The sequence below is a fragment of the Melanostigma gelatinosum genome (assembly GCF_949748355.1).
Source record: "Melanostigma gelatinosum genome assembly, chromosome: 13".
Taxonomy (NCBI): domain Eukaryota; kingdom Metazoa; phylum Chordata; class Actinopteri; order Perciformes; family Zoarcidae; genus Melanostigma; species Melanostigma gelatinosum.
The window spans coordinates 9,096,979-9,118,963 of record NC_136646.1 but is presented as its reverse complement, the minus strand read 5'-3'; the positions used below and the strand labels follow the sequence as shown (position 1 = coordinate 9,118,963).

At 41.1% G+C, this 21,985-nt stretch overlaps 1 protein-coding gene across 1 annotated transcript; it reads right to left on the bottom strand.

Annotated features, from left to right (window-relative positions):
- Positions 1–3,522: 3,522 nt before the first annotated feature.
- LOC306787357 (uncharacterized protein) lies at positions 3,523–20,606 on the bottom strand. Its single transcript, XM_079282472.1, has 12 exons — positions 20,503–20,606; positions 14,281–14,347; positions 13,569–13,634; positions 12,896–12,952; positions 12,578–12,803; positions 11,676–11,714; positions 9,430–9,615; positions 8,736–8,789; positions 7,668–7,774; positions 7,509–7,562; positions 5,372–5,428; positions 3,523–5,068 (listed from the first exon to the last, which is right to left on the bottom strand). Exons 2-12 carry the CDS (start codon positions 14,344–14,346, stop codon positions 5,024–5,026), a joined length of 957 nt encoding a protein of 318 aa, XP_079138598.1. The 5' UTR covers position 14,347; positions 20,503–20,606; the 3' UTR covers positions 3,523–5,023.
- Positions 20,607–21,985: the final 1,379 nt, after the last annotated feature.

Below are 21,985 nucleotides of genomic sequence, written 5' to 3'. Positions count from 1 at the left end.
GTGGGACGCTATATTGTAACAGAGTCTCATGGATAACAGTAATATCTCTGGTGTCTTCAATTGATAACCTATGCGGTCCCGCGGCCCGCATAGGTTGGCTGGATTGGTGTAAGGATTACAGATACGAGAACCCAAAAGCACAACTCGGAGACAAGATTCAGGTAAAGGTTTCTTTACTTGGTAAAGGCAGGGTCAACACCGGGAGGTCAGTCCAACAGGCAAACAAATCCAACAAGGGGCAGGCAAAAATCCAAGGTAGAGGAAAAACAGGCAGACAGGGTCGGGACAGGCAGATCAGAATAGTACGATAGATGACACTGGAGAGCTTGGCGGAGACACACAAGACAATCTGGCAGAGAACAAGCGCAAGTGAAGGGACCTAAATAGTGAGGGCTAATGAGGGAAAGGGCTGCAGGTGAGATGGGTGTGGAGGACCAGGTGAGGGGAATGAGAGATGATTGGGTGTCCATGGTAGGATCTGAAATGACAGGAGAGTTAGTCAAATAAGCAGACAGGATGAAAATAAACTAATATGAAGGGGAATTCGTGACAATCGGTGAATAACGGGAAAACCTACATCAATTGAAACATACAACTTTCATACCAAGGTGGTATATTGCTGGCTGAAAAACAGCACTGAGGAGACTTAAATCCTCATCTGTTGAGATAATTACATCTCATGATGATAAGTCATTATTTTGAGATAGTAAGTCATAATTATGAGACAGTATCTCATTATAATGACTTACAGGATCTTTATTTTTTCCCTCACAGTGGTGGAAATGGGCTTCTATACAGAACACATTGCGATGTGGTAACATTGTCAGATCAGAGTGACGTCACCTGGCTCACATCTGCAGGCTGCTGCTGTGCCAGAGAAGTCGAACATGTGTCGCGGGGTTTGAGGGTCCGGAGAAACTCAACACTTCGTTTATCTTGTGAGTTGGAAGTGTGATGGCATACAATATTGTTTTCATGTCTCTTCATTGTTTGATACTTTGTCTTCTGTGTGGGCCATGCATCACCTGAGCTGAATGTGTGTCTTTTCATTTGACTGGAGGCCATGTCATTTATCAGGCATCAGGTTTTCCACTTTCCCTTTCTGTTTTGTTTTTACCCGAGGTGATCTACAGAGCTTTGATCCAATCATGTGCATGGAATGCAGTCCGACAACCACGGCCGTTATTAGGCTACTGTTAAACTCTTTGTCAGCCTCGTCGTCATAACCGCTGGTAAGCGAACAGAATGAGACAGACGTCCTTGGTTTGGACTCGCACGTTCCCCGATCATAATGTAACCTTTGGACTTATGCAAGAACCACTTATACTGGAAAATTGTGACATTTTATAAGAAGCAGACGCATTCATATTTCCTCCTGAAAGATTCTTTTTGCTTTTAGAATATTTTTTTTTTCACTGCTCTTGTGCAACCATGCAGCAACGTTCTCCCAAATTGTTCTCATCCTTACTCGTAGTTTATCAATAAAAGCTATATGACTGAGCCAGGCTAGAACAAGGGAGGTCTCCTACGAGCAAAGTAACAATGCAAAGGCACTCAGTACAGATGAAAAACGAATGGAAAACGACACTTAAATCTATAGGTCAAAGATTTCTCCCACGTCCACGGATTGCTCGCGTTGTCTCCTTCAGTTCCACCACCAGTAGTCCACCAGTAAGACGAGTAGTAGTGCCAGTAGAGCAGCAAAGTAGAACAGAGCTAAGCTTAAACATTTAACTACTATTCCATTATCCAAACCGTTTATCCTATTCAGGGTCGCGGGGCGCTGGAGCCGATCCCAGCTGACATTGGGCGAAGGCGGGGTACACTGGACAGGTCGCCAGTGTATCGCAGGGCACATATAGAGACAGACAAACATTCACACACCTACGGGCAATTTAGAGTCTCCAAATAACCTAAGCTGCGTGTCTTTGGACTGTGGGAGGAAGCCGGAGAACCCGGAGGGAACCCACGCTGCTACGGGGAGAGCGTGCAAACTCCACAGAGAAGGACCACCCGGGATCGGGGATCGAACCCGCGTCCCGCTTGCTGTGAGGTGCTAGCCACTACACCACCGTGCAGCCCCCGTTTAACTACTATGTACAATATAAATATATATATCCGTACTTATGTTACCTTGCTTACATATTTTACTGCGTTTAAGCCCAACCATGATGTTTTTTCCACATGCGTAAAGGTTTTGCGTAATATTTTGTAATATTTTACATGAATCCAACATGAGTAATGTTGTGTAACATTTGACTGGACAAACAGTTCGTGAAATATAGATGTACGTAATCATCACACTATATTGTCACAATCTATCCAATATAGGTAGCTGTTGGATCTGCAATGCCTGAGCTTAAAACAAACAAGCAATGTCAATTTGGAATTACTTTATTTGTCAAGCAATATCATGCTTTATGCATATTTTAAAGCTGCTATGTGCATCATTTCTGACTTTGGTGCCCCCCAGTGGTAGCATCAGACAAGACACTCCATCAGAGAACAATGGCAGTGACCCTGGTTCACTGAATGGGCCCGAATCACTGGAAGATACACAGTTTACCTGGAGTGTCTCATTGTTCTACAAACCAAAGTGTATGCTATCAGGATGGTCTGAAAGAAGCTTTCATGACTTAACGTTTTTACAATCAAATAACTCTTAGTAAGGTTACATTTCTTCACATTTTGACAAAATGCATACATTGCAAAAAATACCAGAGGAGTTAAATAATACATAGATCAGACATAGCTTAAATGTTCTGTTTAATATTCACAACATATGCTGCCAAAATGATGAACACTCAAAAGTCTTCCTTTCTCAAAGTTAGCCATGAATCAGTAGACAAACATATTGACTTTTACGCGAGCCTACACGCACTTACAGGACTGATAAGAAAAAACATAAATGTGAAATACATATCTAAATATACATAGATATGTATATCTCTATATATATATATCTCTATATATATATATCTCTCTCTCTATATATATATATATATATATATATATAGATATATAACAACAAAAAGCACCCCAGTTGCTGAATGGTGGAACATGAAGTGCAAACACGACAGTAAAATAATTGAAAATGCAGCAGACAAGCAGTAACTCCTGTAACTCTAACATTATTTCAAATATGATGAGATAGGTTGTCAGAATAAAATGCTGCTGAGATTATGAAATCCTATTTCATGTTGTTAGTATTGTGTGTGTATATATACATATATATATATATATATATGTATATATATATATATATATATATATATATATATATATATATATATATATATATATATATATGTATATGTATGTATGTATATATATATATATATATATATATGTATATATATATATATATATATATATATATATATATATGTATATATATATATATATATATATGTATATGTATGTATATATATATATATGTATATATATATGTGTGTATATATATATATATACTGTATATATATTCAAATACTTAAAATACAATATTGAACACAGTGTAGGACTTCTATTTACCTATCCAGAATACCTGTTTCACATCAACTACAGATTGTTTTCACAGTTTATGAAGAATTGGTTCAAATGCTGTGTTTGTATTGTGATCACATGTTAGTACTCGGTATGGTTCAGCATATCAAGCTCGCTAACGCCCTAAGGCTCACAGATATTCTAATACAGCAAAGAAATATAAAATCTCTGGGCAGCTCGACCAAACACGCATTTCAAAAAATCATCACAATCAAACTTTATGCACGCAATATAAAAAAAACAAATAACTGAGCTACCAAAAGACAGCAGTGCTTTTTTTTGTTTTTGGTCCACTGCCCAGAGAACTTCCTGTTGCTGCTCTGTCTGACGGTCGGAGAGGAAACCTGGCAACATGCTTTCTAACCCGTGTTTAAAAACATGCTACCAAAAAGCTGCAAATGGCTAACTGAGTAGATCAGGGGTCTTCAACGTTTATCAGGCCAAGGACCCCCAAACTGATAGAGAGATGGAGCAGGGACCCCCGACTATATATATTGTATAAAATTGTGTTTTATATTAAATGGGTCTAGTACCATGTATACCTCTTTATTGTGCATTCAATACTAAGCTATTCAAATAATACTAGGGGTGTAACGGTTCACAAAATCCACGGTTCGGTACGTTTCGGTACAGTAGAAAACTATAAATGGCAGAGAAATGTACTTTATTTAACAATATATTTATTCATTACAACTAACATCATGAAGTTATTCTTTGACTTTGAACAATGATGGAACTATACCTGAGTGACCCATCTTCTGGGGTGTGTTTTTAGCTACATTAGCATAAAAAACAAAAATGAATTCATGTTGTGTAGTATTGTTACTTACATCTTGTATTGTTACTTGCATCTTGCAAAAGAGATTTTTAATCTCAATGGGACTACCTGGTTAAATAAAGGGGGTTTTTTTTAAAGAAAAAAAAAAGATTTTGTTTTGATTTTTTTATTCAAACGTATTCGGTTCGTCATGCGTACCGAACTGTGAGCCTCGTACCGAACGGTTCAATATGAATACGTGTACCGTTACACCCCTAAATAATACACAGGTTCATGTATTTATTTTCTACATGTGCAAGGTACAGTGAGTAGGGAGGCCGTGCTACTGCCTTTTATAAACACACCTTGTCAGCTGATACCAATGCCAATATCAACATTGTCTGTCAATTGCATGATAATCATGCATACAAGCTATTCAAACTGATGCCTATTAGTGCCACTGCCATGCATAAACATACCTGTTATCTTTCATACAATACTGAACTATTAAAATATTTTTAAATATTATTATATTTACTATTTTTTTTAAATTTAAATTGTCGAGACCCCCTAGGGGCCGCGGACCCCCTGTTGAAGACCTCTGAGTCTAAACGGTCCCAATACAGCGTTGAGCTGATCCACCTGGGATCCAGATACTTTCTTACATGCACACAGACGTGTTATATTCAAGGGCAAGCGGAGGCGACGTCGTGAGCGGGGCCCTTAAAGCTGCGTGTGCTCTTCACCGCTGTCCGAATGTTTATCCCTCTGCATGGCACAGGTAGAGAGAAACGAGTGTCAGTCCGTTTCGACGTCTACAGCAACGCGGACAACATGCTGATGAGTTGGCAAGTCACGTTTCTGCATATTCACAGGCTGTATAGAGTCAATAAGACACAATTAACAACAAACAATAATGACCACTGCATGCAGAAACAAACTCAAAGATTCAAACGTCAAAGACTGATATAATAATGAAAAACTTTTTTAAAAACTCCAAAGTGATTCTCATGTTGCTGTCTGCTGAATGTGTCAAGAGTTGAGCTATCATGCATCCATGCTCATAATCACCTTGATTAAATGTGTGTCCTCCGCATCCTTGTCTGGAGATGCCGGCGGTGCGTCTGACTGAAAGAGAGTGTAGAACATACCCATCAATTCAAGTCCGACGGCACAGGGTCGTCGGTTCAAATGATCCCTGATGGAAAACCAGGTTCGGATCACACAGCTGACCCGCCGCACATTACTGGTCATGATGCACAAAAGGCTACGACGCGAGTTAAAAACATTAAACACAGATACAAAATGAAACTGTAGAAAGATCGTAGAAAAGTATGAAAGCATAAAAGTATAGCTATTATAACCTGGAACCCTTTTTGATTTCAAAGTATAACCAGCACAACATATTGCTTGTTTAGACTTTTTATAACCCTCATAATGTGAATTGTTTTATTTTATGATAGCTGTGATTTAACATATAAACTGTTTCGAGTTAGACACTTTGTTTGAAATAGTCACTTGAGCCTTACAGTGCTTCTGGTTCTAGCAGGATCAAACCAGTTACCACCAGTTACATTCTGTGTCAGCCTCTGAGAGAGGAGGACTCATGTGTGAGTGACACATGAAATGAAGGAAGTGCCGGCCTTAGAGCAGCAGAAAAACAGTGAGTTGGGGGCCTTCTCCCCCCCCCCAAATAGAGAATGGGAATGTCAGAGAGCTGACAGAAGAAGACCTCATTCCAAAATCAGCAAAGGCTGACAGAGAGGAATGCTAGAATGAGTTCTTGTAGCCACTGATGCTGTTTCATTGAATTGAAATTGTTGTGTGTGAATCTTGTGTGAAAAACCAGAAATAAAAACACAGCCTTACCATTAGTAAGTGAGTGAAACCAAAATCGTGTTCTGGTCCTTTAAAACAATGTACCCCTCTTCCCCTGTCCGTTAATGGGCTGTTGGGCTGTTAATGGGCATCAATAAGATGTGACGACTGAAACATGCAGAGGAGCTTAAGGGAAGTTCTCTGGGTGAAGACTTGGAAGTGTTAGTCATAAATGGTGAGAATGTTCACAATAGGCAAAAGTAAAGTATTGACGATGTACATAACTATTACATACAGGGTGTTAGGGTTACATCCCATTGAGAGCGCCGAGGGCAGTAGCCGTAAAAGACTTTCAAGAAGACAATTAATTCCGAAATCCTAACAATTTAGCTACGGGGTGAGATAAAAGGCCGAAGGTATTGTTCCGAGACCTGCAGCAGGAACGCATATCCTCACAGGTGGAGCAGCCGACGGAGTGACCACCGTGTTCGGTGCAAACTACTTCCCCGCCTAGAAACGGGGCAGGAGCCGCTCACGCTACAAAACGCAGAGAAAAGGAGATGGAGGGGATTAGAGGGGATTCGATTTTGAAAAGTGTTCCTTCGTCTGTTCATAATTAAAAGGTATAATGTGTAACTGAATACGACTAGACCGACGTTTGCTTTGGTTGAGTTGTGCACTTGCATTATCCCAAAGGTTATCAACGACGTTAAAACCCAGAGAAATGCGCAGCTTTAATCAAGCTAGCGGTCCGTTTCATTTGGTAAATGGAATCATATATGCGGACGCTTCAACGTTGTGTTCCAGAGGGCGTCATACAGTTTTTTATTCAATAAAGACATTTTATCCAGTTTTAAGCCACATATCTTAACCGCATAAAGGATTTTAGTCATCGGCCGTCTGTATCGTAAGTTATCAGATAAACAAGCTAAAGAAACGTTAGCGGCAGCTCGCCTCGCTGCCCCTCCGGGGACGACCTTTGATCGTCAGACAGCATCACGGAAACACAGATTTCTTTTAAACATTCAGCGGCTTTATTCAGCCTTTCTACCAGGTTTAATCACCTGGTCCATTTGTTTTGGAGGAAGAGAAAAAAAAGAAGCCTCCTGAACGATGTACACTGCAATGGCGGCAATGTTGGTGACCGCGACATCTCCAGTGATCTCACGCTACTTCGCGGCGTCACCTAACTCCGTCTTTTATTGCTTTGATTGAAAATAGCGTCAGAAAAATGTAATATTGCGCAGTTGTTTAATTGCAGTTCAGTTGTTGTGTTTTTGGTCTGGCGGTTTCATCTCTACAAAAGTGGGTCTGTTATACAGCAACAACTGGGAGCCTAGTAAGTAGTCCTTGACTCCGAAGAACAGGAAAACAGAGTGTGTAACAATACCTCTTTCTTTGGCGGGTCGGCTGTTAAGTTCCCATTGCACATGTGGATTGAACTCTGAAAAAGAAACGACACATTGAATCACTTTCATGCTGCTGGAGCACACTCCATGAGTCGCAGTCAATGTCACTTGAATATCCTCGGCTGTTACGCTGACAGTACCGAGGGCATCCTGTCCCGCCTCCACCGGTGGCGCATGTAGAGGAATACAGCCAGTGGCACGATCACGTGCAAGACCAGAGACAGCCCGAAAAGCATCTTCAGCTTATCTGGTTGAGGAGAGATCAGAGAGAATGATTAGGAGAAAAAATGTAACTTTTATCTTTCTGTGCTTTCCACATTTCCAGCGCTATGAGAAAACAATTAGGCAGATTTCAGTCAACGATTATGGCGTTTTTACATTGCCGAGCTAACACTGTGCCAGTGACCAAAAATGAGACCGTTATTTTACAAATTAGACTCGCAGTTAAAACTCTGGGTATGCGGTCCAACACGCAACCCATTCATCACCATTCATTTTGAATTTATGATACAAAATACCAAATGCCTATGGAGTTGTATTCACTGGAGCACAAATCAATATTATTTAAACTACACACATGGAATATAGGAGGACAATGAAAATAAAAAACCTGGAAACATTTGATTCCTTGGTGGAAAAGGTTCACTAAGCGCTCATTTGCTGTGATTTAACTCAACTTATCAGGTAAGTTCTGCTTCCAGAGCAGCAATGTCTCTCTGAAATACTTCTATCTAACAAAATGTGGAAATGTTATTGAAGTGTTTTTAGGTTCTGTTTGTTGTCATACGAAAGCCAGTCATGCGACTTTTACAACCTTGCATAACCTTAATTAAAACTAAACGACTCCAGACAAATCGAGGTGTGAAATACATCTATTAAACCTATTTTCAACGTCAATTTTCTGAGTGGGTATTGTCTACGGAAAGATAAAAAACAACAACATTAGTACCAATGCAAACTTTCAGACGGACACTGCCTTTATCTTAACTAACATGAACTACGCCAGTCAAATGATGCCATCTGCTTTTTGCTTTTCACCTTTCATCAAATACAAGAGCAGTAGAAATCCCAGTGTGAGGATGGGTTTCTCTCTGGAGAATATATTTGGGCTTTGGACTGTCAGACATTCCATCCCGTTTGAAGACAAAATGTTTTGTGACATTTTACAGACTAAATTCGACAAATTTGAATTCAGCGAATAAGCTTACCTGTTTCTTTCTGTGTCTCTTTTAGATTTTTTCGGAGTCGAAGAGTTTCAGTTTCTATGGAAAGATGAAAAAAAACACCTATCATTACAACTGTAAACTTGCAGTGAGAAACAAGAATAACACGAGCATTATCCAAAAATGCAGAAAATCCGAGAGTAAAAAAAAGATATATCAAAGCAAGGGACTTCATCCAGAAGATAAATAAAATTATTGTTGTGAAAAATCACAAGAAGAAAGCAATCTCGCTTCGTGAACGGTTCGGCATTCTCACAAAAAGCACCATCTTGTTTGCCGCATGCGGCACCTCCAATGAAAAGCAGGGCTTTGCAGCTACAAGGGACCTATCGTTGGTGACGAATCTTGTTTCGACCACTGGAAAACCATGGATTCATATATGCTCACAGCTTTGGATGCACGACGCGCACATACAGTAGTGCGTAAATAAAGGTAAACGGTTATGTGGCTTGTTTTGTCGTCAGTGCTCGTGGCAGCTCGTGTTTTCTAACCGTACGCTTCTGTCGAATGAGAGAAAAGACACCGAGGATGACGAGCAATGAATTTAAAATGTGAGCTTGACTCTTGAAGGGATCAACGTATGTATGCACACATCCGTGGCCAGTGAGAGAATATTTTCCATGGCCAGAGTATAAGTAGCTGTTACTTAATCGTATGAAGTGCCATTTACATAGCTTACCATTGTTTCCAACTTGTGGGAATGATGATTCTGGTTGCAGTTTTGTTGCTGTTGGCTTCAATGTTGCTGTTGTTGGTGAGGGCAATACTGTTGTTGTTGTTTCTGGCAGTGTTGTTGTCTGTGTTGTTATTGTCGGTGTTGTTGTTGACGGTGTTGTTGTTGTCGCCGTTGTTGTCAGATCGGAAGCTGCAGAAATGTAGTCAGTCACTCAGTAATACAATCTTACAATACGGGGTTTGTCGGCAATAAATGCAATATAACTTTTAGTATATCAATAAGAAGAATGTTTGCAGCAGTAGTGGTAGACTTGGTCAAATTAAAGGTAGTATTTAAAGGTACAGGTAGCTGTGACTGGATACCCCAAAAATATTGACTGGTAAGCAATTTAGTGCAGGAGACGTTCTGTGAAGTTCAGTAAGAGATGAGTTTTTTTTATTGACCTGGCTTGTCATTGTGAGCATGTTAGCGTGCTGATGTTAGCATTTAGCTCAAAGCAATGCTCTGCCTAACGCCTCATTTACACTGCATGGTTCGACTCACTTTTGGTCCCAGTTCTTTTCTCTTTTTAATTTTCCACTGAGGACAGTACCCCCTCAGTATAGGTGGGATTCTCAACTGATGTGAATCTGCAGTGGCATCATATTCAGCACAACACTTATTGAATCCTTTCATTGGCTCGTGTACATCGAAGTGTTCATGGTAGCGTACATTGTAGTATCCGGTCTAGTGTACGCCGAAGTGTCCAAAGTGTACGCCGTAGTGTCTGTAGTGTACGTAGCGTACGCAGTATGAATGAATGAATGAATGAATTTTATTTATAGAGCGCTTTTCACAGACATAACATCACAAAGTGCTTAACAGAGCAGACATTTAAAAGCATAAAAAACACAAAGTGAACTAGGGTCAATAAATTACATACACAGAGAAAAATAAAACAGAAAATAAAAAATAATAAAAAATAAAATAAAAATGTAAAACATATTTTAAGAGCAGGTCTAGGACATGGGTTTACTTTAGTTTAGTAGTGTCTGCAGTGTAGGTAGTGTCCGCAGTAGTGTCTGTAGTGTACGTAGCGTGCGTCACAGTGTACGTAGCGTGCGTCACAGTGTACGTAGCGTGCGTCACAGTGTACGTAGCGTGCGTCACAGTGTACGTAGCGTGCGTCACAGTGTACGTAGCGTGCGTCACAGTGTACGTAGCGTACGTCACAGTGTACGTAGCGTGCGTCACAGTGTACGTAGCGTGCGTCACAGTGTACGTAGCGTGCGTCACAGTGTACGTAGCGTACGTCACAGTGTCCGTAGCGTGCGTCAGTGTACGTAGCGTGCGTCACAGTGTACGTAGCGTACGTCACAGTGTACGTAGCGTGCGTCACAGTGTACGTAGCGTGCGTCACAGTGTACGTAGCGTGCGTCACAGTGTACGTAGCGTGCGTCACAGTGTACGTAGCGTGCGTCACAGTGTAAGTAGCGTGCGTCACAGTGTACGTAGCGTGCGTCACAGTGTACGTAGCGTACGTCACAGTGTACGTAGCGTGCGTCACAGTGTACGTAGCGTGCGTCACAGTGTACGTAGCGTGCGTCACAGTGTACGTAGCGTGCGTCACAGTGTACGTAGCGTGCGTCACAGTGTACGTAGCGTGCGTCACAGTGTACGTAGCGTGCGTCATAGTGTATGTAGCGTACTTCGTAGTGTACGTAGTGTGCATCGTAGTTTAGCAAGCTGCCATTTTTTACAACCAGTCAGTGGTGTGCAGTACTTTAACTCACCATTCTATCGACTCAGCTCACTTGGAGCTCTTAGTTAGTTATTACTTCATGCTTTCTGTAACTTCAAATACTTTGCACAACACCTCACATGTATAGGCTACTTACATATAGCTAATCTAAACTTACTTTCCCGTACCTTTAATCAAAGAAGTTGCACTGAAAACGGTATTGTATTCGCAACCATTGATGGAACTCAGTTGTTAGTGAAACACACACATGTGTACAGTATGCAAATTTTAGCAGACTGTACAAAGAAAGCCGATTACACAAGAATATTCTTCAAATCCTGTGAGCTTTGTCATTATTGCACTCAAATGTTAAGGAGGTGGGGTTAAAAAACAAAAGTATGGAAAAGGGGTTTAATATTCAAAGACCAAGACCTGCAGTTATGCAACAGCAAGCATGATTTCTGGCATTTCCAATGCACAGCATCAACATGTACTTATTAATCATTTCAAAATAAAAGGTGTCACTTACGAGTAGACGCTGTTTCTGCAAATATCTTGCACACGGTGTCTAAAGAAAAAGATGAGATCAATGTTACAACAAAGAAGGGAACGAATTGTGAGAGCAAGCACATCGTTTAATAAAATGAGTGTGTGTTAGTGCTCATCACCTACCACCCACACTAACGCTCAAAGCACAGGATGCATACTCACTGTATTTGCAGCCTGTGATGCAAGAAAGAAAGAAAAGAAAATGATGAGTTACAACAAAAAAACATCTTCAGCATCATGCTTTGGTGATATTTTACGGCAATTTCGAACAATAATTATCGTCAGAATACATTTCGTGTAAATTGAACCCTTTAAAAAACGGACCTCCTGTTTGCATGATCCTGCCCTCAACAATGTAAAATAAAAACCGTGACAGCTCGAGCAATCACACTTTTTGCAGCAGAAAGCGATGGCGGTCGCGTAATCACATTGTATGCTCGCTACGACGTCATTACTTTACGTCTCGCAAAAGGTGGTGACGATGTGCGGTGGCCTCAGAGTATTGCCCCGTGTTGGCCGCGGGAGATCGTTGTTTGCATGATCCGGTTTAAATCAACCTGAAAACCACCAACACCTTTTGCACTCTGCTCATAAAAATGAGCATTCTGTCAAAAAACTAACAAATGTACATCGTTCATTGTTTTGAGAAATATTTAGTTTGTGTTTCTACCTTTGTTAAGGAAAGATATGTTTTGTGTGTTTATTCAAAATTGATGAAAACATAAACGCATTTTTTTTATTTTCTTTTATTTATGACAATGTGAAGCATTGGAAGACATGGAAATTCCAATGTAGATGCTGGCGGACTATTTCTATTGAAGGGGGGGGGGGGTATAAACCAGCCACCTCTGATTGTTAGAGTAGTATCTGTATGTGAAGTACCTTTAAGGGGGTGGTCGAAAGCTTCCGCCATGAAGCACATGAAGTGATAGATATGGACTTCAGTACTGTTCCCTTCACACTGTGTACTTTTCTCCTTTGGTTCTTCTGGCTGTGGTAAAGTTGGCCTCTGTTCACTCACTTTAAAAGGGCAATGCTGTAGCAGGTTACACCCAATCCCGTCTCTTTTCCGCAGGCACTCTGCCTCTAAACTACACTTCGCTGTGTCCTGTGTTGGGAAGAGCACACATGTACGCTTGATCATTCCAGTCCAGTCCAGTCCCATTTGAACGATATGCATTTACATAGAACCTGAGTTACCTTGGGATCTTTAGTTGTCACGAGGAAGAAGGTGTCATTCAGATGTTTGTCCTTTGCCTTGAAAGTGGAACATAGAAATGGACGGACAAAAGACATTGTCAATTGTTTATTATTGGTGAATGTTTTTTTGAATTATTGTTTGGAGACAGACTAACTTTTAACTGGCTCAAAAACGTTAACAGTATAGCATGTTTAGGGAGTGGGCAAATCACTGTTAATATCAGCAAGCCCAAATGAGATCCGATATCTTCATGCGTGCATGTAGAGGTACGTCAAAATGGCAAATTACTTTTGCGAGCACTTTTACATCACTCCTCGCAGAAAAAAAAAAACATGCTTCACAAAGCTTTCACCTGCTCGCTCGCGAGTGGTTTTTCTCTCTTTTCCTCGGATATCACCCCTGATGCAGATGCTAGGTGGCGGTTTTCAATCCGCCACTGAACACTACTTCACGATATCTAAGAGGTAAATATTGTACTGTACTGTAATAAAACTACAAACATACCTTCTAGAATGTGATGCATTGCTGTAGATTAAACACAAGAGTATTTTGCGTGCGAGTGGATCTCATTTGTGCTCGCGGATATTGACAGTGATTTGCGCTCATAGTTTTCCTTTTGCTGGTGTCCTGTTCAAACAGAACCACTGAATAAAGCAAATGATGACCACATACCCAGAACTCCATGTCCAGGTGGTCGTGACACCCCTCCTTCGACAGATCAATTACGTTCAGGAACACCTAACAGCGGCATTAAAAAAAAGGGTCGGTTTTTGAACAGTCTGGATGATTGAGAGAAAGCATGTACACAACATACATAGCAATTAGGGGTGTAACGGTTCACAAAATTCACAGTTCGGTTCGGTACGATACGGTGGAGCCACGTTTCGGTACGTTTCGGTACAGTAGAAAACTATAAATGCAGAGAAATGTACTTGATTTTAAAATATATTTATTCATTACAACTAACATCATAAAGTTATTCTTTGACTTTGAACAATGATGGAACTATACCTGAGTGACCCATCTTCTGGGGTGTCTTTTTAGCAACACATAAGCATAAAAAACTAAAACTGCTCCTTAATGTTATGTAGTGTTGTTACTTACATGTTGCTTACATCTTGTATTCTTACTTACAGCTTGCAAAAGAGATTTTTAACCTGGTTAAATAAAGGTTTAAAAAAAAATAAAATAAAAAAAAAAGAATTTATTTATTTTAGTTTTTTATTCAAACGTATTCGGTTTGTCATGCGTACCGAACCGTGAGCCTCGTACCGAACGGTTCAATATGAATACGCGTACCGTTACACCCCTAATAGCAATACGTTATATTGTCAGAGCGACGAGCTGCTGAGCTCACAAGGACCGCAGCGTGGGGGACACTTACCAAGACAAATATGTGGGTCATGTATGTCCACGATGTCATGCTGACACCACGACCATCCAGAGTCATGCTGAAGAAGAAGAGAGTCTGTCGTTAGGTTCATCATCACTCACACAAACAACAACACACACACACACACACACACACAAGATTCAATTTGAGAATATTACCATCAAATAAAACCTGATCTCTAGATAATACCGGCGTCGACTCTCTAATGGCTCCTGTTCACCATCTTATATATTATATGATGGTGTACACATACTAATGAGTGACAAACTAACCGAAAAAAATACAATATTAATTGTTTAATGGATGAATTGGAGTCCACCAGAACAAAAAAAGAAGCTAATTGACTCCCTGGGACACTAATGGGACACTAATTCATCATAGGATGTAAAAGAAAGTGGAAGCCCAACCATGCCAACAAATCCATTTAGTTTGAGCACTCATATAATGATTTTCTCCCTTTAAATGGTCGCATTCCTACAATGGCGTATCAGGGCCGTTGTTAGGAAAGACATGTTTTACGCAGCCAGGGAAGGGGGTGAATATTCCAAGAAAAACTCACAAATTTACAAGAAAAGAAAAACAAAATCTTCTCTGAGATTATAAAGTCATTCATTTGTGAGAAAAAACAGCCGACTGTCTGAATTTCTTTGTTCCTAAAGTAGTATTCTCATCGTAAGGATAGCCTCTGAGCAAGACAAGGGTCATAAAAGATACATTACTGCATTTTCTTTCACGTTCTCTCTGTGTTACTTTATGAACACAATGCTGACATCTCTATGCATTCTACTTCTATCCTCGTCATGTTAGACCTGTTCATTTTGCAAATGGGTTCTCGGATAAATCCTAAGGTTTGCCTCTCTGGGTGGCCTCTGAGCTGGGGCTGGGCGGTATACCGGTTGAACCGGTTGAACCGGTTTCAATTTCCCGTATCATATACCGTCATACCGGTGCACAGCCGAAACAACTTCTGTTGCTCTTCAACAGGCAGCAAAATATATTGTTCGCTGCTAGGAGTGCTACAGACGGAGCTAGTTGTCTTACCTGTATTGAGTGGGAACCCTAGTGATGGTTTACTTTATAACAACAATTATTATAACAACAATTAACAACCCACAACTAATGCTCTTTTACAGGGCAAAACACCACGACACAACAGTTTGTGACAGATAAACAATTTGTAGCACTAATAATTGTACATTTATCAAATTTCTCCGCCGAACTGCATGCTAGGTAAATCTTGCTAACAACAGTCTGCTAACCGCTGGGAGCTAACAGCTCTGTTGCGCCAGTAACGTTACATTAAAGAACAGAAAAGAGCGATGCAGGATGAACAAAGACTGACCAACAAAAGGTATTTAGGTCAGACAACGCTGATTACCGTAATATGTGTGGTATTTGTTATAAATGTACGTTGATACATGGAGGGATTTAGGATCCAGTAGGTGAAGGAAACCGGAGGTGAAGGAAACAGGAAGTGACGAAAGACACGCCACACAGACAGCTGTTCACCGCCGGTTGACTGGCCGTTCTTGTGTTAGTTTACGGCGTTAATTAATTAATGCATTAAGCCAGTGGCGGGCCGTCCTATAATGCCGTCAGCATTACATGCCGCTCAGTGTCTATGTACAGGCTCTGCCGCGAGGTGCAGAGTGTGCTGTGATTGGTCAGTGGGCGAGCACATGACTATCGTGAAACGAAACTTGTGGAGAAATATGCTAACGGTATTTACAGGCATTAAACGTATAAGTATTATGTGTATGCTCATTTGCAATAGTGTTGCGTGTGTCATAGAGCAAAGGTTTGAATCTCCGGGTGAGGCACTCACGCGCTTCCCGTACAAAGAAGAAGCTCTGACACACAGGCGGTTTAGCTTAAACTCGTAACTAGATGTGTTGTGAAGCGGGTTAGTCCGTGCGATATTATGTAGCAACAGGTGGAAAGCAGGAACAGCATCTTCTCTGTCCATGAGAACTGGAGGACTCCCACACACAGTGGCCCCAACCCTGGCGTGTGTGTGTGTGAAGATAACTCGTCCCTGTGCAGGACAAGGTCAACTCCTCATGAGAATGAATAAAGAAACAGGGAAAGGATAGAACGGGGCTCACAAAACACTGATAGGAGAGATGCGTGGACCGAGCCCTGACTTTGTGTCTGTTGCTAGGGATACTTAATAAATTCTTGTGTTTTGTGAAACCATAGATCGATGTTTATGCTTTGATGCTTGACTTATTAAATTGTTAATACTTGTAGATCGTCGACCGTCTTCTGTTCATCGAATGTAATTCCAATCAAACGATCTGCGCGGGGTCCTTCTGAAGGTGTAGTCTTTTGGAGTCCGATTATACGGTGGGCTTTCTGCCCGAGGGTAAATCCCCAACAGTAGTGAATCACATCACGTGATGCAGCTCAGCCAATCAAATATGGACATTCTGACCAGAGTAAGATGTACCAGACACCAGGACAGAGGAGACTGAGACGATGAAAGACACTGCAGAGCAGTACGTTCAACGTTCAAGTTGTGAAAGTAAAATCCTATGATAATCTCTTTGGGTTGTCATGATGGAATGACGGTGGATCCCACAGCCAGACCAGCTGAGAACATTATATTTTCCTGGATTTAGGCTTTTGCATTTTCTAAATGCTCTAGCATTATTCAAACGACTCATACATAGTTACAGCCTTAAAAACGAATAGAAGCTGTCGTGCCATAATGTGGTTATAAGGTGGTATTTCAGCTGCAGGACAGCAGTGAAGGCCCAGGTATAAAATGCACGGCCCGCCACTGCATTAAGGCGGAAAAGAATACTGTGATATACCGTGAAACCGGTAGAGTCTTAAAAAATACCGTGATATGGATTTTTGGTCATGCCGCCTAGCCCTACTCTGAGCACAGACCGTATATAAGAGGTGTACGTACAGTCCTCGTGAACACACCTTTTGTTTTATGGGTTGCCGCTTTGAAGCATCGATTTTGGCATTTTGGCCATCGCCATCTTGTTTTTTTTGCAACCACACGTGACACCAGAGGGTGGCGCTAAGCCACCAAAATGTTTTCATTCGGTTTAATGAACTAAAAACAGACTGTTTAAGGGATCAGGTTGTAAGGTATTCACACCCTAAAGCATACCCTGCTTTATGGTCTATTTTACTTTAAAAAGCACCGTCAATTACTCAATGAACATCATGCTGTGTTGGAAGACTTTGAACTAGCCATTGAGACCACAAACTCATGTTTACAATGTTTACTGAGGTAATAAATCAAGTGAGAAGTAGAGTCATGTTCTCATAGTCTTCTATACAATCACACTTCTTTTTGCAACCAAGAGTCGCCCCCTGCTGGACACTAGAAAGAATGCAAGTTTTGCGAGGCGGAGGTCCCTAAAATACATACATATGCGTTGTCTTTCATATTCTTTCTGCATTCTTTTAAGAAGAGAAATACATAATAATATAAATTAAGTCATGTATTTGCGGCCTGTTTGCAATGGTAACATTAAACAAGTTGGTCCAACCTGCAGCGATGTTGTTTCTTGACCTTAAAAAAATCACTATTCTATATATTTTTTACCCCGTAAATGTGTGACTGTATAATCCCCCCCCTTAAGAGAGAGAGAGCAAGAGACAGTGAGGATAAACAAACACACAGGTTTCCAGAAGCCTTACATGCCGCTCAGAAAAAGTCTTTGTCCACTCGTTTGGCATAAGGACGATTCAGCGTAGCTTTGAAACAATGTCCAAACTTGTTGTCTGAGACCTTCCTTTTCCTTGTCACTCAACTGCAGCTCCCATTAAATATATTCATTGCCAAAAACAGCAGCAGCCACTGAGGACAAACAAAGGAAAAGGTCCAAATGTAAACGCGTTATTAGCTCATTATCACTTGGACTCATTTCAGTTACTCATTTCAGTCACTGAGGCCACTTCAACTCCCTGATCTGTTGCGCTGCTCGGACTTGTAAGCTGCTGTATCTGTGTTGTGCAGTCATGTTGTGGGCGTTCAAGGCAGGACATGACAGACTCCACCTCGGATGCCACACACGCATCGCTGCAAATTGTGCTTACACAAACCTGTAAAACACAATTCACAATAACAAATTTAAAAAACGTATTCTGTTGACTTTGGAGATATCTAACATATTAATAATCTGTTACAGTTTTTGTTGCCAACAAAGTTTAGTGTACAAATACATAAAGAAGGGTGTTGTATTATATTAAAGGACTAAACTAGAGCTACAACTAACAATTGTTTTCATTAGCGATTCATCTGCCAACTATTTTCTGTTGTTCTGCATTTTTTCTCGAAAAATTACTAATTCATTACAGATTAGTTGCGGTTGACTAGTTGTTTCTGCTTTAGATTAAACATTTACATGTTACCAACAGCAGATGGTCTCAGATAATGGAGCAAGTATGTAGTGGTTTTTCAGCAGTACTGCCTTTGATAGTAGAGAGTTGATAATGAGAAAGAGACAAGAAACTTAGACAGAGAGAGACAGAAAGGGGTATGACATGCAACAATGGCCCCTGGCCAACTGTTGCTGAGCTAGCGAGTATCTACTGGTCTGCATGCCGTAGTGTACCGCAACCAGTGACCCAGTGACACATTGGCCACATGGCATTCTAATAACCCCCCCCCCCCCCCCTACTTTTAAAGTGGCAATCTTGAAGATTTTATTTTAAATAAATAAAATCTGTTAAAGCCAAAGGAGGTAACACAATGGGGATTGAGAGTGGCAATAGTATTGCAATATTTATATATTTGCAGCATTATAAATACTGTGTGTCGCGATATTCCCAGAAAGATTATTACAGTGTTCGCCATTGTATACACCATAGAAATAAAAGAGGAGTAAGACAGAAATTCCTATTCAAATCTACACATAGCGATGGTCAGAGCTGCGGCCATTTTTATGGGAAGCGTTGGTATGAGACCGTTGCGCTAAACTGACTTACAGCAACATTACGAAGCGTAGAGAGGCAGACTAAATGAGAAAAATGTAACAACTTAATGCTTCATCCTCCACTTGTCACAGTGTTGGAAAGTATACGCTGCCATCGCCAGACGAGTGACAACTTAGTTCGGCTCATTTTCTGTAACCAGTGTAAAGCATGGTGGAATTAGCAAGCTAGCTGGCTACATAGCGAACAATTAGCTAGTTAGCTAGTTAATTCCACATTCGCTTCAACGCTACACTGGTTACAGAAAATGAGCCGAACTAGCGGGCCGGTGGCCGGAGGCAGCGCTTCGTCTACCGGTCCCTCCGCCTCACTCCTCACTGCTGCAAGCAAGCAAAATGGTTCGAGGTCCTTTCGACTCCTGTTCTATTTCTGTGGTGTACACACAAATATGAATGAACCTATGGACACAATTCGGAATACTCAAAGCTCAACAAGAAGAAGACTCCAGACTGAAATCTTAAGTGGCCCCTGTGAAATAGAAATATTAGGCAGGCAGTATTTAAAATTCAGATGAAAACCACATGGATTTACTAACTGTATATATATATATATATATATATATATATATATATATATATATATATATATATATATATATATATATATATATATATATATATATATATATATATATATATATATATATATATATGTCCAATATAGTGCTTAGTCTTTGCCCTTTTAAATGTTAAAATGTGCATGTTATATGAGTTACCGTTCCAAACACCACAAATGCAGGAGAGTCGTGATAAAAAAACAAATTTCAATGAAAAAAATAAATAGATTTTTATCGAAAAGAATGACACGCCAAACCAAAACCAACAGACCGAGAGAAAGCTCGACCGAGGCGATCGGCTGGGCCAGATCGGGATATCAGATAAGAGTCGCAACGAGGCTACAGCTAAGGTGAGGGGTTCTCTCTCTCCCTCTTCACGCAATCACAGTCTCCCTCTCAGGATGTCCGCGGTGCGCTCAGGGTTCTATCGTCTCCTTCGGATCTACGTGCGCACACCCACCGTTGAGACTCTTAACGTTGCCTCCATAAACACCTGATGCTTGTTTTAACAAGTACGAAGTAGATACAAGTTGCATACATGAACAAAACAAAAATCCTAATAGTTCAACGAATTATAATATTTGAGTAACGGGATCAACAGGTTACAGTCATCACATGTGTTCTCAGAGGACCTCAGTCAGACGCACAGTAAAAACAATTCAAATAAAGCACAATAGTAACTGCATCAGTTGGCCTACCTTGCTGTGGTGTCTGCGTCGTTCGTCTGCTGCTGCTGCTGCTGCGCTCCAGGGTCACTCTCATTCTACTGACAATTTTACTTTCACTTTCCACCTTTTCAAGAGCAAAGCTCTCTCTCTCTCTCTCGCTCTCCTCCTCGTGCGTTACATCATCCGCGGAGTTTCCAAACGGGGACTTGAGGCCGACTAAACTCTTACAACTGAGAGCAGAACAGAACCGCGTGGAAAGTTGTAATCCCTACTTTTACGCAGAAGACGGACACTCCCAGCATGCGTAAAGGTCACGCACAGTGCTCTTATCTGCGGTTAATTTCACTTGGGCGCACCTTACCGATCCTATAACATGCAACAGGCATACCTACGACCCGACTCGGCTTATAAGGAGCACGTTAAAGGGTAATTTACTTTATATTTGACTGCTACCATGAGTGCTTTAATTACTATTCCATTCTATCCACTGCTGCTCTTGTAATTGGTAATACAAGCTTACATATGGCTGGACCTCTCCTCGGCTCACAGGAGGTGCAGCGAGAGGGGATTTGCTGTTATCCCACTCAGGAAAAAGTGCTTTCAGTCAGTTTGCATTTTGAGTAAAAGCTGCACGAAGAATGGAACTCCATCCCAGTGACCATTAGAGAACTATGACACATACGGCTCATTGAAATAAATGGTTCATCAGCACCAGCTCTGTCAGCATGTGGAGAATTTCAGTATTAAACGCAGTGGCGGCTGGTCAATAGAGGGCCATGGGGCATGGCCCCACCATGAGAAACAAAAAAAAAGAAAATTTATAATAATCATAAATGATACAAATTTTCAATATTTGTGTTTTTGAACTATGCAATGTACCCAGTAATGTGTGTAAAATATGATATCTGCGCAAAATATATGCTTTTCCTGCTCGTGCTCTCTGTCTGTGTGCACGACACTCTGAGAACGCGCAGCTTGGGGGGCCTGATCGTTTTGGCCCAAAAGAGACGGGTCTATGAAGCAGTTTAGCCAATTGCTGATTCAAGATATAAATGAGTGACATACAATTTAGCCAATCAGCGCCCTCAAATAGATTCAGCTGTGGGCCAGAACGATCAGGCCCCCCTCGCTGCGCGTTCTCGTCAGGAGAAGTCTGTACAGGCGAGCGCCAGCGCGAGCACTCCTCCTCCAAGACCCGTTTGACAGGAGAACTTTTGGCGGAGATTCTGCAGCCAAAGAGCTGATATCAGATCAGCCTGACCTCACAATCAGACAGCAGACTCGCGGGAAAGGGAAGCAGTACATGCGGAGCTTCTGTACTAGCTGTACACCAGACAGGTTTGGCTAGCTGGATGACGTCATGCTAATAATTAATTTAGCTTTTTAAAACAACGGGGACGGATCCAGCACGGACAGTTACGGGAGTGAGGGATGAGGAGGTAAGGAAACATGAGAACACCAGGGTAGGGAGTGAGGGATGAGGAGGTAAGGAAACATGAGAACACCAGGGTAG